The sequence below is a fragment of the Hylobates moloch genome, unplaced genomic scaffold (assembly GCF_009828535.3).
Source record: "Hylobates moloch isolate HMO894 unplaced genomic scaffold, HMol_V3 SCAFFOLD_5, whole genome shotgun sequence".
NCBI classification, from domain to species: Eukaryota; Metazoa; Chordata; class Mammalia; order Primates; family Hylobatidae; genus Hylobates; species Hylobates moloch.
The window spans coordinates 43653866-43671795 of NW_026652280.1; the positions used below are offsets into that span (position 1 = coordinate 43653866).

Genomic DNA, 17930 nt, shown 5'->3' on the forward strand with positions numbered 1-17930 from the left:
GTGTCTGTCTGTCTCCCTCTCCCTCTCCCTCTCCAAGTGTAGTGTGGTGGTGTGCACCTGTAGTCACAGCTACTTGATAGGCCAAGGTGGGAGGATCACTGGACCCCAGGAGGTCGAGACTACAGTGAGCTGTGATTATGCTGCTGCACTCCAGCCTGGGCAACAGAGTGAGACTTTTTCTTAAAAAACAAAACAAAACAAAACAAAAAAAACCTTTAGACTTTATTGATAATTTTGATATCGTTGCACTGAAGAAGTTTAACTAAAATATGAACCTCTTAAAGCAGTTAAAGAGCAGAATATGGAAGTTTTAAATTTTTTTGAGTTGTCAACAGCTTTAAAAAATGCACATTATGCACACGAATTTACTTAGAACTTCTGCTTCTGAAACTCACCCATCAGTAGCTAACTCACTTAAACCATGGTTAAGGTGCATTTTCTGTCAAGTAATGTTCTTGACAGGTCAGACCATTGGTCTATAACCAGTGCAAATTGAATGGAGATAACTGTGAAACACTGTATTTATTTATTTATTTATACCTTTCTTTGCCTAAACATTTCTAGTATAAATTCCCTTATTTTGATTTTCCAAAGTTAATTGCATCAGTATTGTCTGGACTTGGCATCACTTAATGGGAGAAAGCACTGAACAAGTATAGCAATTAGCATGGTGACACAGCTAGTTTAGTGTTAAGCTACACTAATAAACCAAGTGATCAGAATGTGGAAGATAAGTTCTTTTTCATCAGATGCTGGTTAAACCACAGCGGGATTTCTGTCTTCAACTCTGGATTCCATATTACCAAAATGAATTAACTTGCCACAGTGTATCCAGAGGCAGAGGCAAGAACAAAGGGAAATGGAACTAACATTCCTTGGAGGACAGTTGAGGGAACAGGGGAGGGATATAAATTATGTGAATACCTATCTTCAGAGCCTTTGAAAGCTATCAGAAAAGAGGATTTGGGTTTACTTCTGAGAGCAGAACTAGGACCAGTGGATGTGTTACAGGTGACAAGGAAGACCACTCTGCCATTTAAAACTTCCTAATGTGTAAGGGCTAGTTAATAAAGTAGTGACTTTCAGTCTCTGGCATCTACCTCTATAGCAGATCTTATACACAGTCTAACTCCTAGCTAGATTAATAATACCTTAAACTATTGACTTGTTTACCTCACCTGATGTTCGGGTTTCAATAAAAAATTACAAGGCCTGCTAAAAGGCAAGAAGCAGTCTGAAGAGAGAAAGCAAGTGTCAGAACCAGACTTACATATGGCACAAATTTTGAAATGATCAGACTAAGAATTTAAAATAATTGAAATGTTAAGGGGTCTAACAGAAAAAGTAGATACAAGAACAGGTGGGTAATATAAGTAGAGAGGTGGAAATGCCCAGAAAAAATCCAAAGCAAATGCTAGGGGAAAAAAAATTACCAACACTTTGGGAGGCTTAATTGGGAGGATCACTTGAGCCCAAGAGGTTAAGGCTGCAATGCGCTGTGATTGTGCCACTGCACTCCAGCCTGGGTGACAGAGTGAGACTGTAAAAAAAAAAAAAAAGTGTGTTGGATGGGCAGTTCAGCAGACTGGACACTGCCAAGGAAGGAAGTGGTGAACTTGAAGACTAGGTCTATAGAAACTTCCCAAACTGAAATGCAAAGTGAAAACAGAATGGAAAAGAAGTCCCCACAAATAGAACAGCCAAGAATTTTGGGACCATTCGGAAAGGTATAATGTACATGGGCTTGGAATACTAGAAAGCAAGAGAATGAAGCCGAATAAATATTTGAAGTAAAAATAGCCAAGAATTTTTAAAATTAGTGACACACCCAACCACTGATCCAGGAAACTCAACACCAAGCAGGATACCAAAATGCCTACAATCTCTACTTAGGCATGCCATATTCAAAGTGCAGAAAATCAAAGTAAAACCTTGAAAGAAGCCAGAGAGGGAATCACTTTACCTTACCTGTAGCGTAACAAAGATAAATTACGGACTTCTCAGCAGAACCATGCAAGCAAGGAGATAAGTGTTGAAAGAAAAAACCCACCAACTTAGAATTATATATCCAGTGAAATTATTCTTCAAAAGTGAAAGACAAACTAGTGAGTTTGCTAGTGCTGGAGGTGGTCAAAAAGAGGTCAAATAACAAGGACGAGAAATGTTAGGTTCAATGTTTGCCTAACTGTATTCGGTACATAAGCTGTTAGCTCTGGAAGATGGTAGTACGTGTTCAGCAAAAATGTATTTCAGTGATTTTGAGGAATGTTGCAAACCAGATTGTACTTTTGGAACTTCACTCTGCTCAGATATGGAGGATCTGAGCAGGCCTGTAGCAAAGAACCCTATTTTTACTTACAAACAGAAGCCCAGAATCTCTGACTTTTGGCCTGCTTGTTGAAACCTTATGGAATGATGTTTCATGGAACACCCAATTTGGGAAACACCAGATTAGATGACATTTATGACCAATGAGAAATGGGATTCTTTATTAACTGGATGATATATGTACTAAGTGAGTGAGGCTAAAATGTTAGAAAATAAAGGTAACAGTATTAACTTCCTCATTTGAATATGAGTACATGTGGAAAGACTGATTATGGAGGGTCATTTCTTTAAATTCCTTCTCTCTGCTTGATTTGAAATTTCTTAACAGAAATAACCAAAGTTAAATGCTGCTTATCAGCTCCCGGCTTACTCTCTCTGCTCCATCCTTCCATTCTCAAGGTCAAAACATCATTATTAGGAGGTTCAGCTTTCCTGGCATTGGGCACCTTTTCTGGTTGAACTAGCCTCTTGGTGCCTTGTCCCTAGTATCTTTATGTTGCTGCTATTACTCTTGTTTAAGAAAATTTGTCACGGGGCCTATATGCTGTTATTCATGGGAAAATGACAACTCTGCTTCACTACTAGGAATGCCAGAGATGTTTTAAGGACAAAAGTAGACTACCTGATACAAGTCACAGTGTTTCCTTACTGGATTTTGAGTTTTAGGAACATAACTAGTTGTCCTGTCACTGTGCTGAACCCTTAGTTGAGCTTTCATTTCGATAACATCTTCAGAATACCCACCCCCAAAATAATTCCAGGATATGAGAGGGAGGTTAGCATAATGGTTAAGCCTGAGGACTCTGAAGACAGATTATCTTAAGTTGGAGCCCCCTTTTGCCTCTGTCTGTTGACTTTGGGTGAAGTTTCTTAATGGTTAAATGTGATTTAGTTTCATCATCTATAATACATGGTTAGTAATAATCTCTACCAGTGAAGATTAAATGGAGCCCTTAGAACAATGTTTGGCATATAGTAAGCAGATGAAAAGTGTAGTAGCTATTTGGTTAGGGTCACGGTATGGTATATGAAATCTTGGAATATATAAAGTTTCTTTGTAACATCCACCCTAATAATTTAACATTACCAGTTTTTCAAAACCTAGTTGACAGGCATTGGGTTCCTTGCAGAAAACCTGATAAAATATCTTTTTCCACATGCTTGTTAATAATCTGGAAGATTAATGAAACTTTACAATAGTAGATTTCTTAAGAGAATGAAAGGAACTAAAGGAAGTGAGACAGTTCGTTAGATGATTTTTACTTACATTAAAGTAATTCCCACCAAAAGGTAAAACTTCTGCAGTCAAGGGGAAAAAAATGACAGCTCCATCTGAGATGTATAAGATAACCTGTGAAAGATAACCTGTGAAAAGAAATGAGAAAGAATTGGATATATTGGAGTTTATATTTTTTAAATTGTCAATTCCAGGATTAGATACCAAGCCAAATTTGAGCATTTGTTTCCCAGAAGGTGAGGGCAAACCACTGAGAACTTTATCTCCTTTGCACTCTGTCCCCTGGGGATGGTAACAGACTTGACTCATCTGCAGTCTCAGAAACTCCCTGACATCATGGAATTTCTTGGCCTTATTAAAAAAAGAAAATGGGTGTGTTTGTTGTGTTATATCTTGATTAATACTTCAGTTAATTTTTCCCTCTAATCTAGAAAAGGGCCCAATTCCAGGACATGCAAAATGAAGTAAAAGTAAATGGTGATGGATCCTAATAATGAGAACTGAAGCTTCTTAATAGTTCTGTTGAAGGCAGTGGCTTAAGAAATACTTGTATGTTAACTTCTTAAAAGAGGCAAATGACATTATACTACAGATAAATGAGGTCACCAGAGAAAACAGACTTTGCACCTTTTTTCTCTACAAATTCTGCTGTTTTTATCAAGAAATGGGTAGGAAGCCATAGGTCTGCAATACAGTAAGTATGATGCTTAGAATTGACCAAAGCCTTTAATTGGCCACTAAAGATCCCCATATGGATGTAGTTGAAATTCTCTCTTTTTTTGTCACAATTATGTGGGAAACATAAAAAGAATTATTAGCAGCGCCGGGCGCGGTGGCTCACGCTTGTAATCCCAGCACTTTGGGAGGCCAAGGCGGGTGGATCACGAGGTCAGGAGATCGAGACCACGGTGAAACCCCGTCTCTACTAAAAAAAAAAAATACAAAAAATTAGCCGGGCGTGGTGGCAGGCGCCTGTAGTCCCAGCTGCTCAGAGAGGCTGAGGCAGGAGAATGGCGTGAACCCGGGAGGCGGAGCTTGCAGTGAGCCGAGATTGCGCCACTGCACTCCAGCCTGGGCGACAGAGCGAGACTTCATCTCAAAAAAAAAAAAAATTATTAGCAGCATCTACAAGAAAAAGGCAGCCATGTAAATATTTTAATTTCAGAAATATTATGTATTTAAAGCAACTGAAATTTTAGAACATATCAAGTCAGCCCTAAAATGAACAGGAATTCCAAATTTCAGGAAATTTATTCTCTTAGATGTTCTTATTGCAAGGTGATTCTGATGTCATCTCAGAATGATAACCACAATTATATAGCACTTCCTAATTTGAAAACTTCCACATCAGTTTGGCCACACAGCACTGTAAAATAGTACCCTTATTTTATGAAGGAGGCATCTGAGACTTAATTAGATAATCTTTGGGAGCCCTTGCCCAGGGTTACATGGGTAGTAGATTGAGGAAACAGTACTCCATCCAGATCTGACTTCATGGAGCGTTGACTGGGGCGTACTGTTAATACTCAGTCCCCTGCTGGACACTGCAAGTAATGTAGATATATATAAAGTGTTTTCTCTCCTAATTATGGGTATGAAATTAGAAAACAAGTAGTAATTCAGAAATAACTCATGTAGTAGCATATCATAGGAAGTTAGCTTGAGGCCAGAGTCAGAAAAGATTCCATGGCAGTGTTTGGTTTTAATGTAGGACTTTAAAAATATATAAAATTTGGATCCTCAATATATACTTAGTATTAGCTGTAAAGAAATCTGTAATGGTGGTTCAGATTTCAAGAAGCTGTAGTCCACTTGCAGTGCACACAAGGCAAGTCACACCTCCTAGTTCACTAGTGTTGAAGTATTATAGCAGTGTAAAGAAGGCTTCTGCGCTTGGAAAGACAAGACAGAGACTTAAATGTATTACAACCAAACAGTGCAGAGATAGTTTCAGCTAGGAGCTTAGAGTAAGGATGGTAAGAACAGGGAAAGAGTTTTAGGCAAAGTGAAAATTTGCCTGGATTATGACAGGTGGGCAAAATTTTGGAAGAGTGGAGGGGCTTGTATATGATCAGTGGAATTGAGCCTTGGTATGAAGCTGGAACTGCAGAAACTGACATGAGGGTTGCTTATGTCTGAGGTGATAACAAGCTTTAGGGTGGTAGTGATGATACTGGTGGCAAGTAAAGGGTAAATTAAGGACAGAAAGGTGGGCCTTGTTGAATGAGGAAAACAGATGGGAAGAAGTAAAGTGGCTTCGGTCAACAGAGTAAGAAGAATGAGGTAAAGCATTGGTTCCCAAACGCACCCATGCCATGGTGCCACCTGAGAACATTTATTTTAATAGTTACGTTTATTTTTTTTATTTTTTGAGACAGTTTCGCTCTTGTTGCCCGTGCTTGAGTGCAATGGTGCAATCTCAGCTAACTGCAACCTCTGTCTCCCAGGTTCAAGTGATTCTTCTGCCTCAGCCTCCCAAGTAGCTGGGATTACAGGTGCCCGCCACCACACCCAGCTAATTTTTGTATTTTTAATAGAAACGGGGTTTCACCATGTTGTCCAGGCTGGTCTTGAACTTGTGACCTCAGGTGATCCGCCCGCCTTGGCCTCCCAAAGTGTTGGGATTACAGGCGTGAGCCACTGCGCACGGCCCCAGTTACGTTTATTTTGATGTGTGAATCAAAACCAAAATGAGCACAACAAACCTGTGATTGCATGGATATTATTTCTTAGAATGAAGATGTTAAAAAATGAGTTGATTTAAATATTATGTAAATAATAGTGTAAGTGAGTCATGGTAAAGAACGTTATGAAGGATGGTAGTTAACTAATTGAAGTTTGGAAAATAGTGATTAAAAGTTGGGAGAGGTGGCATGAGGAAAATTTCTGGGGTTCTGAAAAAGCTTATATCTTGATCTAGGTGTTGGTTACACGGATGGGTACACATATATACTAACTGAAGTATCCACTTAATAGTTGTGAGTTTTATGTTGTGCCCCAATTTAAAAACTTTAAGTAGCTTTTGACTAAAGATGGGTAAGATAGAAAGAAGAGCAAAATTTGTAGTAGAGGAAAAAGGTGCAAAGTTGGTTTTCTTTGCTGATCTTATTTGTAGTAGAATAGATACTCAGTTACATTCATTTTATTTACATTCTCTGCTTTCCAAAAATAATTTTTAAAAGCATGTACCTAAGTCAATATAAAGAAATTGCTTATGAATGTTGGATGTTGAGTGTTTAGCTTATGAATGTTGCATTTCTTAAGAGATACATATATATACACATACATGAAAGGTTTAACCATTCAAATGATAGAATTTTTTTCCTTCTTTTTTGACATTTCATTCATCAGTTTTTTAAAAAAGTGTATTCTATATATGTGATATGTGAATGGTCAGTAGGATGTTTAAGCAATACATTGCTATGTGGTCAGAAAATAGTAGTGAAAGTTTAGATATGAGAAAAGTCATTGGGGAAGGTTCAGTGTAGAGTTTGAGATTTCAGCTGGCACTTGGAAGTATGGAAAGAAATTGGAATCCTGGACAGGTAAAGGAGGAAAAACTTGAACAAAAGATTCTGAATAGGAATTTGTACTGTATTTGGCTTTAAGGCAATTTTGTTCATATTGGGCTTAATATCATAAAAATTATATATAGTTTAAAATAACTTTATTATATTTGCTGTAGTGGCCATATATTATTTGTAATCTTAAATTACAGATAGTTTTTTTTTTTTTTTTTTTTTGAGACAGGCTCTCACTCTGTTACCTAGGCTGGAGTGCAATGGCACAATCATGGCTTATTGCAGCCTCGACCTCCTGGGCCCAGGTGACTTCCACGTTAGCCTCCCATGTAGCTGGGACTACAGGTGTATGCCACCTATGTCTAGATAAGTTTTGTACTTTTTGTAGAGACAAAAAGTTTCACCGTATTGCCCAGGCTGGTCTCAAACTCCTGAGCTCAAGCATTCCACCCACTTCGGCCTCAAAATGCTGGGATTATAGGTGTGATCCACTGTGCCTGGCCAGTATTTTTAACCAAGTTGCATCACAGTGTGGACAATACAACTGCTATTCTGCAAAACATCTCAAAATGTTTTTGGTTGTATCTTTTTGAATAGCACATGTTGTATCATTTGACCAGAAAGAACTAAGATCTATTAATTTATTCATCAATTTTGATGTATCAAAATCAATTATGTTACATGGTGCCTGGTGTTAATGAACTTGAGCAGTTTATGTTCAGTTTTTAGTAAAAGTTGAAAGATTTATATTACCTGAAGGGAAACCAGCGTGTTATCTTCAGTTTTTAAAGCCTCAGTTTTCTTATCTATGGAACGGGAATAATGATGCCTGTGTTTTAGCATTTTTGTGAAGGTTAAGAATTATGCAAAACAGCTTTGATAATCTGGGAAAATGTTTAATATGTCCATCAGACTTTGTTTTTAAAAAAAGTTTTAATTTTAGAATAATTTTAGTTTACCAAAAATCTATGAAGAGAGTATAGAAAATTTTATTATTATTATTATTATTATACTTTAAGTTTTAGGGTACATGTGCACAATGTGCAGGTTTGTTACATATGTATACATGTGCCATGTTGGTGTGCTGCACCCATTAACTCGTCATTTAGCATTAGGTATATCTCCTAATGCTGTCCCTCCCCCTTCCCCCCACCCCACAACAGTCCCCGGAGTGTGATGTTCCCCTTCCTGTGTCCATGTGTTCTCATTGTTCAATTCCCACCTATGAGTGAGAACATGCGGTGTTTGGTTTTTTGTCCTTGTGATAGTTTACTGAGAATGATGGTTTCCAGTTTCATCCATGTCCCTACAAAGGACATGAACTCATCATTTTTTATGGCTGCATAGTATTCCATGGTGTACATGTGCCACATTTTCTTAATCCAGTCTATCGTTGTTGGACATTTGGGTTGGTTCCAACTCTCTGCTATTATGAATAGTGCCACAATAAACATACGTGTGCATGTATCTTTATAGCAGCATGATTTATAGTCCTTTGGGTATATACCCAGTAATGGGATGGCTGGGTCAAATGGTATTTCTAGTTCTAGATCCCTGAGGAATCACCACACTGACTTCCACAATGGTTGAACTAGTTTACAGTCCCACCAACAGTGTAAAAGTGTTCCTATTTCTCCACATCCTCTCCAGCACCTGTTGTTTCCTGACTTTTGAATGATGGCCATTCTAACTGGTGTGAGATGGTATCTCATCGTGGTTTTGATTTGTGTTTCTCTGATGGCCAGTGATGATGAGCATTTTTTCATGTGTTTTTTGGCTGCATAAATGTCTTCTTTTGAGAAGTGTCTGTTCATGTCCTTTGCCCACTTTTTGATGGGGTTGTTTGTTTTTTTTTTGTAAATTTGTTTGAGTTCATTGTAGATTCTGGATATTAGCCCTTTGTTAGATGAGTAGGTTGCAAAAATTTTCTCCCATTTTGTAGGTTGCCTGTTTATTCTGATGGTAGTTTCTTTTGCTGTGCAGAAGCTCTTTGGTTTAATTAGATCCCATTTGTCAATTTTGGCTTTTGTTGCCATTGCTTTTGGTGTTTTAGACATGAAGTCCTTGCCCATGCATATGTCCTGAATGGTATTGCCTAGGTTTTCTTCTAGGGTTTTTATGGTTTTAGGTCTAACATGTAAGTCCTTAATCCATCTTGAATTAATTTTTGTATAAGGTGTAAGGAAGGGATCCAGTTTCAGCTTTCTACATATGGCTAGCCAGTTTTCCCAGCACCATTTATTAAACAGGGAATCCTTATCCCATTGCTTGTTTTTGTCAGGTTTGTCAAAGATCAGACAGTTGTAGATATGCGGCATTATTTCTGAGGGCTCTGTTCTGTTCCATTGATGTATGTCTCTGTTTTGGTACCAGTACCATGCTGTTTTGGTTACTGTAGCCTTGTAGTGTAGTTTGAAGTCAGGTAGTGTGATGCCTCCAGCTTTGCTCTTTTGGCTTAGGATTGACTTGGCAATGCGGGCTCTTTTTTGGTTCCATATGAACTTTAAAGTTTTTTCCAATTCTATGAATAAAGTCATTGGTAGCCTGATGGGGATGGCATTGACTCTATAAATTACCTTGGGCAGTATGGCCATTTTCACAATATTGATTCTTCCAACCCATGAGTGTGGAATGTTCTTCCATTTGTTTGTATCCTCTTTTATTTCATTGAGCAGTGGTTTGTAGTTCTCCTTGAAGAGGTCCTTCACATCCCTTGTAAGTTGGGTTCCTAGGTATTTAATTCTCATACACTTGACATCCAATTTCCCCTGTTGTAACATCTTACATTAGTATGATACATTTGTCATAAGTAGTGAACCAATATTGACACATTGACTAAAGGCCACACTTTATTCAGATTTTCTGAATTTTTACCTAATGTCCTTTTTTCTGTTCCAGGATCCCATCCAGAGTATCACATTAGATTTGGTTGTTCTGCTTCTCTTGGGTGTGACGGTTTCTCTGACTTTCCTTGTCTGATGACCTTGATAGTTTTCAGCACTACTGGTCACGTCCCTCAGTTGGGATTTTCTGATGTTTTTCTCACAGCTAAAGTGGAGTCATATGTTTCAGGGAGGAAGACTATAGAGGGAGAATGCCATTTTCATCTCACGTCAAAGGAAATACTGTCAACCTGAGTGATAGTGTTGATAGGACCTTTATCACATAACTTAGGTATTGTTTGTCAGGTTTCTCCTCTGTAAAGTTTTCCCTCCTTTTCATACTGTACTCTTTGGAAGTCAGTCATCACATACAGCCCACACTTAAGAAGTGGGAAACTTTTCAGATATGAAATGCTGCAGGTGAACCTTTTTCAAATATCAAATTATAATGAATTTATTGTTGCATCTTTTGTAAGAACTTGGGGAGCAGGCCGGGCACAGTGGCTCATGCCTGTAATCCCAGCACTTTGGGAGGCCAAGGCAGGTGGGTCCCCTGAGGTCAGGAATTCGAGACCAGCCTGACCAATATGGAGAAACCCCATCTCTACTAAAAATACAAAAAAATTAGTGGGGTGTGGTGACACATGCCTGTAATCCCAGCTAAACTCGGGAGGCCGAGGCAGGAGAATCACTTGAACCCAGGAGGTGAAGGTTGTGGTGAGCTGAGATGGCGCCATTGCACTCCAGCCTGGGCAACAAAAGCGAAACTCTGCCTCAAAAAAAAAAAAAAAAAAGAAAAGAAAAAAAATCGGAGAGCAGATAGTCTTAGTTAAGGATAATTACTGAGTTATTCAGATCATGGATGTGAGTGGTATTGTTCAGCAAGCCAGTATTTTCATAAGAAAAAAGTGGGAAACTTTCCAAATACATGCACACTTCTCTATCCTGGTATCTACTACTTTTTAACTGCTCTTTTCATGATCCTTTCCAACATTGGTGACATTTCTGCACTTTGCTATTAGCTCACTTCCCTTCCTTCCTGTGTGTACTGTGATTCTTAACCAGGAGAGGGAGGAGGGTCATGCCATCTTTTGGGTGGACACATTAGAATCATGGGAGGTAGTATGGTATGATGGGAAAGATAGAAAATCAGATAGATTCATTATATGTATATTTCTACTAAAACCACAAAATAAAGTTTGATGAAATCTTGGCTCATGGTAGATGTGCAGAAGAGTAGAGAAGGGAGGGGTAAAATGATTGAGAAACGTTGTAGGTTATTTATATAAACCTAAGTGGCTCATACTCTTCTCTTGGTTTTAGCTAGAATTTGTCAGTTATAAAGCCTAAATCTTTATTTGTAGCTCAGAATACTGTAATCACATTTCCAAGTGCCTGCTAGAAATCCCATGGATAACTCACACTTAACATGCTTAAAAATGAACTCTGTATCCTTCTCCAAAGGAGTTTGTGCCCCTCTCTTTGCTATCTCAGATAACAGCTCTGATATCTACCTGCTTATGAAGCCTGAACCCTCATTATTCCTCACAGCAGAACCACAACCAATTCCTGCTGATTTTTCTTTCTAAACATTGTTTTAGTCTTTGACATTAAGGTATTATTTACATATAATGTAGTTTATAAAGGACACTGCTCTGTCCTTACTACTGTTGGTTTGGTTCGGTTCAGGCCCTAGTCCTTTCTTTCCTGGAGAGTTGCAGTAAACTCCTAGCTGGGTTTCTTCCTTAGATGTTTCCTCATCTATGCACTCTCTAGGATGGTCCTCTCAGGATTTACCTGTGACCACATTTGGAAAGAGCGTGAATCTGCCTGCTTTGTGCCATGCACTGTGGTAATAGTGAATTGCCATGGACATATCTATTTTACTGCCTGCTACTTCCTTAGACCAAATCTCTGAGTCAGGACCCTGGAACTGAGATGGGTATAGTGGGAAGCTTTTCTCTGAGTGATGCCCTGTTGTGGGTGCTGAGCTTTTGGAGAAAAGGAGGGGTGCAGCAGCCTGAGGTTGTCTTGGCTTGCTGCTTCTGCTGTGGAGCCACCTCCTCATGAGTTGGAGGTGAGGCTTATCAGGGCCCAAGTATTCGCAGTCCTCCACGCATAAGAAAGAACTTCTTTTCCAAGAGTGGGGGCTGGGCAGGAGGGATTCCCCAGACTCTTCCCTGCTCTATCTCAGGACATTAGCTTCAGCACCAGGTAGCTGGGGTAGGATGAGAGGCACTCTTTCTGGGAATAAAGCCCTCCCACTGGGAGTTGCAGGGAGAGTGATCCTCTATTCTTGGCTGCAGCAGTCTGGAGTGGACCCTCCTTGCTTAGATGGGAGGGCACAGAAAGGGAGCAGTCCTGCTTCAAACACCACAGACTCTGGCCATTCTCAGTGAGTTTTCATAGATGTTCTTGCCAAATTTTAGTTAAGGTTTGTGAAAATAAATATGTCATTTTTCTTGCCCAAACTCAAGAATACCTGAACATCTTATATGTTGAGGTTAAGCATATTAATGTTAGTCTTTCTACTGGTGTGAAGCAACAGCTAAAGATTGTGGTTTTTCTTTTTTTTTTTTTTTTTATTATACTTTAGGTTTTAGGGTACATGTGCACAATGTGCAGGTTTGTTACATATGTATCCATGTGCCATGTTGATTTCCTGCACCCATTAGCTCGTCATTTAGCATTAGGTATATCTCCTAATGCTGTCCCCGCCCCCCCACCCCCCACCCCACAACAGTACCCTGAATGTGATGTTCCCCTTCCTGTGTCCATGAGTTCTCATTGTTCAATTCCCACCTATGAGTGAGAACATGCGGTGTTTGGTTTTTTGTCCTTGCGATAGTTTACTGAGAATGATGTTTTCCAGTTTCATCCATGTCCCTACAAAGGACATGAACTCATCATTTTTTATGGCTGCATAGTATTCCATGGTGTATATGTGCCAAATAATTTACTAGTTATATATTTCCAAAGCTCATCTTTTGATGTGAAAACTCACACTGGAATAACCTTTTTAAATATGGCATTAACTGAGTATATATAGTACCTGGCTTTATGTAGGTCATTATTAACTAGGAAGTTCTTTCAGTCCCTGAATGCTAATGAAAGTGGTTTGATGTTACAGGAGTACAAGCGCAAGCTAGCCAGAGTTTCCCTGGTGCGCAAAGAACTCAGGTCCCGGATCCAGAGCCTGCCAGACTTATCTCGATTGCCCAATGTCACTGGCAGCCACATGCACCTGCCCTTTGCGGGAGACATCTACAGTGAAGATTGATGGACCAGCCTCTTTCCAGGTCCCAGGACTTTGCAGGAGATGGAGACAGGTTAGGTGGATAGTCCTGTAGTGTTATTTTTGTATATTGTTGAGAAAGAAACACTAACAAAAGGAACAACGAGTAATTTATAAAATTGTTTAAAATGTTGGTTTGTTTACTATTTTATTGGTAAATTAACATGACTTAATCTGAACAAAGTGATGATTTGTGTGTATTAATAAGCTCACAAATAGTGATTATTTTCAAAAGATCTTTTTGTAAATTTTTTTTTTTGATCTAAGGCCTTGTGAGAAATCCCTTGTTTCTGTTTCTTCAGGTATTTTCAATTGTTTTTATTTATTTTCTTCAGCATCTAATCACTGTATACTGTGTAATTCCTGAAGGGGAAGAACTAATTAGGAGTTGATTGAGACTTTATTATGGTATAGTTAGGACTTGATCGTGGAAGGGACTAAATGTTCCAACATAATCTTTACCCTTCTCCCCAAACAAAATATCAACTCTGTGTCTCTACATGCCTTTGATTCCTTAGAGGTCGGTAATTTAACATTAAACATGGATGTCACTTTGAGGGGCAGATGAAAGTCTAGAGAACTGTTCCTTAATAGCATTGTAAAAGTTCCATTCCAACTGCCAGTGTAGATTTTAAAAGTGTTAAATAGTGACTCCCTTGATTAAACTGTTTATAATTATTTGAGTAGATTAATAATGAAAATACTTTGGAAATAATATAAATTTTGACATTCTACCAAGAGGACAACTTTGGTTCTGGAACTGGTTTCTATTTGTCAAATCAGTTTCCTTTTAACATAATTAATCCCTTTAACAAAAAGCCATCTATGGGATTAAAAGACACATGAAATGATACTTTTATTATTCCCTTACTCATATAACTTTAAAAATAATATTTTTAGCTCTAATAATAGCTCAAGAACACAATATTCATTAATGTTCAGTAAAGTAGCCTGAGACATTTTCAGTGTTTCCTTAAGGTTTTTGAATGACTATATATTTGGCAGTTAAGCAGTGCCACACTACAGGGTAGATATGGTAAATTTTATATTTGCATATTTACAGTTACAAAACAAATGTACTTTTACCTTTTATTTTTGACCCTGTGTGTTAGAGCAGTTGCATGCTCTCCTGCTGTTAAAAACACATTGTTAAGCTGTGGATTTGTACTCAATAATGACTTAGGATAAACATTTATTTTCATTCATTGCTTTACATACTAGACATTTTTCTTCTCCTTGTAAGTAGATTCAAATTAGATAGTCAATAAAACATCTTGAAAATCCCACAGCCAATTATGTCTCTCTAGTCTGAATGGCTTCATTGTTTCTTTCTCAGTATTAGAAATGATAGTTACAATCAATTACATATGAAGAAGGCAGACATTTATTTTTAATAGCCAAGTAGTTCTGCAAATAGTTCTTTTAACAATTTGACCTCTCTCCAAAACAGAGACACATATAAGTAGTGCTCATCCATGCACTACTAATAATACATGGCTTATTCCAAAGTTTTTTAGTCAACTTTTGGGACTTGGGGTGCATTTTCTCACAGAAAGAATAGTAGTTAGATTCTCTAACACTACCGCTGATAGCTCACCTGGGAACTGAATCCACTTAATCATGAATGTCCTTAACTTGTAACGTGGTTCACAGGTTACTAATCATAGATCCTGACCAGCATTTGTAACACTGCTCTAACTAGGACACAGCATGCAGCAGCCACACTCACACCCTGGGATGTCTGTGTACCTCTGTCCCTAGGTGTAGGAAATGGAAGAAAAAGATTCAGCCAAGTGGGGAGGTGACAAATGCACAATTATGAAACCTGGTTGTACATGTTATGAAGTATACTAAGTAAGTTAGTTTTTATTGTTAATGTGAAAGCAAAAACTTGTATGTTAACTTATTTTCAATATCTTGACCTTATTTATGATCTGCTAAAGTGGTGATTTATCCATTCAAAATATATATTTTTTTCCATTTAAAACTAATTTATAAACTATGTACTCCTGGGAAGATTTGAAATCTTTTAGAAGTCTGTTGAAATATTTTCACCATTTCAGACAGACTTCTGACTTAGATACTGATTTTAATGCCGGTATCTGCTCTAAATATTTATGATAAAAATGCATTATTTTTTTAAAGAGCTTGATGAGATTTGTGATAAGTGATAGTACTCAAAAACCTGAATTCCCACCCCTTGACCAATCCTCCACAAACTTCAGTTGTTGGTTAACTTATTAACTGAACACAGACAATACAGTCTGATTTAGTAGTCATCTTTTCAGCCGTGTGATAATTAACATGGTAAGCCTTAGCAGCAAACATTCTTCCTAAAAGGAAGACTTCATTTTCTCAAGAAATGGGATTAGTTGGGGGTATTTATACCAAATTGTAAATCATGAGCATTTTCTCCACTGTGTACCTGAGGCAGATCATGCATCTTTGAGTGCAGTTTGGTCTGGCCCCTCAAGAGAAAAGCATGGTGCCGTAGGGCTACTATGGTTTGAATGGATACCATCACTCTTTTCTCCACATACAGTGCAGAGAGCTGTCTGGAGTGGCAATCTGAACAGATTCCCGGGCGCCCCTTCTCTCCTTCCATCACTACAGTAAGTAAAAGGACCATAGAGGGGAACCAGGAATCAGAGAATCAGCTGTGCTCAATAGCCAACCTCCCTGTCCAGATGCAGCTATTTTGGTATCTCCTCTCACATGCACTCTGAATCAGGGTTTTTCTATAAGAAATCTTTCAGAATCAGCAAAAGTGGGGATGACCCAGGCATCTTGATTTGCAAAATCACAAAACTAAGTTGTCAATATTCACTGTAGATGAGCAACTCATCTTTTTAAAGTATAGTTACTGAACTGATTCTGAGAAATCTTTAGAGAGAAAAAACAGTACAAATTAACTAATTGGGAAAGTTAGAATGTCCTTTCTGAATTTTTCATTAAAAAAATTACATTATCTGAAATAACATAAAGCTACTAAACTGCTTTGTATTCTATTAAGAAATAGCTCCTAAAGATGTAGTCTTGTTTCATAGTTGTTGCACTATATCAAAGCTTAAAATGTAAGCCCAATTCTTCTCTGTATAGAAAGGAAACATTGTGTTACTTAATGAATTATTTATACAGAGCATTTGTTGCCAACTGTTGTTCCAGCCATCCACACAGAAGTCTGTTCTGAGGTGGCAATAGCACATGGGAAGATGAACTTTCCCTGTTTGTTTACCCGTTTTTCTTTGGCTGTATCTGATGACAGTATAAGATGTTCTTAATAAAGTTTTATGTTCTTTTTGAAATGTGTAGGTCATTTTATGAATCTGATTCATTGGATATGGGGTGGGAAGGGGAAAGATTAATGGACTGGGAGGGAAGCAAAGTACTGGAAATAATTCTGATGTTATCGTAGAGAGACTGCTGAAGGAGGAGATTACTTTACTTGGCCAGTAGTTCCCAAACTTGAGCGAGCATCAGAATTACCTAGAGCCAGTTTGTCCAACCTGTGGGCTACACGTGACCCAGGACGGCTTTGAGTGTGGTGCAACACAAATTTGTAAACTAAAATATTATGAGATTTTTTTTTTAAGCTCATTAGCTATCATTAGTGTATTTTATGTGCAGCCCAAGACAATTCTTCTTCCAGTGTGGCCCAGGGAAGTCAGAAGATTGGACACCCCTGACCTAGAGGATTTATAAACTACAGATAGTTGGGGCCCACTCCCAGTGCTTCTGATTCAGTAGGTCTGGGGTAAGGCCTGATGGTTTACAGTTAAAACAACTTGATGCTGATGCCACTGGGGTTAGGGACCACATTCTGACAACCACTGCTCTAAACAAATTCCAGGCAATAAGATAATAAAGTATGGTTTTTACAATTCATTATATAGCAAGTTCCTTATGGGAAAAGAACAAGATCACATATTCTTTTGTGGTCCACTGCTTATAGTGCTTGATTAAGTGCTTTTGAGTGAACAGATTCAATTGGTACTTTCAACCTGCTGGAGCCCATGCCCTTTTACCACTCCTTGAATTTAAAGCAAAACTGAAGATACTAGAAATCTGTGAGAATCTCCAGGGCAGTGTTTGCCATACTTTTTGATAAACTCAGTTGGAGCATTTACAAAAAGGATACATACCTACTGAGAAAATTTTCTGTGATTCTTACCATCTAAAAAGTTGGGGAAATGTAGTCCTCTGGCCAGCACCCCTGGTTCTCTATTCCTGGGTGGCATCTGGTCACTTTATCTGAATTCAGATACTTCCCATTCCCATCCACTTTTTTGCTTCTGCAATAGGTTTTATACAGTAGAACCCATACCCAGAGATTCTGTTTTAGAAGATTTGGGATAGATGCAGAAATCTGCATTTTAAACAATCTACCCAGATGATTCCAATGCAGGTAATTTGTAGACTGCACTTTGAGAAACATGCCCTACAAAGCAATGTATGGTCTATAACAGATAATAATGGTAGCTCACATATATTATGGTACTTACTGTGCACCAGGAACTGTTCTAAGACCTTGCTTATCCTTTGTGGTAAATACTCTGATTATTCCACTTTTATATCTGGGCAATGAAAATAATGTAAGTTCTGTGTGACTCTGAACGAGTCAGATGGTGAAGATGAGATTCAAACCTGGCTCCAAGTTTGACTCCAAG

The 17930-nt window shown here is 38.3% G+C and overlaps 1 protein-coding gene across 1 annotated transcript in view; it reads left to right on the forward strand.

Annotated features, from left to right (window-relative positions):
• Nucleotides 1–16568, forward strand: part of RPRD1A (regulation of nuclear pre-mRNA domain containing 1A) — a 79404-nt gene extending 62836 nt beyond the window's left edge. Inside the window, exons 7-8 of the mRNA XM_032152499.2 lie at nucleotides 13099–13297; nucleotides 15806–16568. Of these exons, the coding sequence (XP_032008390.1) occupies nucleotides 13099–13248 (150 nt within the window). The 3' untranslated portion in view covers nucleotides 13249–13297; nucleotides 15806–16568. The remainder of the gene's footprint in view (nucleotides 1–13098; nucleotides 13298–15805) is intronic.
• The last annotated feature ends 1362 nt before the right edge of the window (nucleotides 16569–17930 follow it).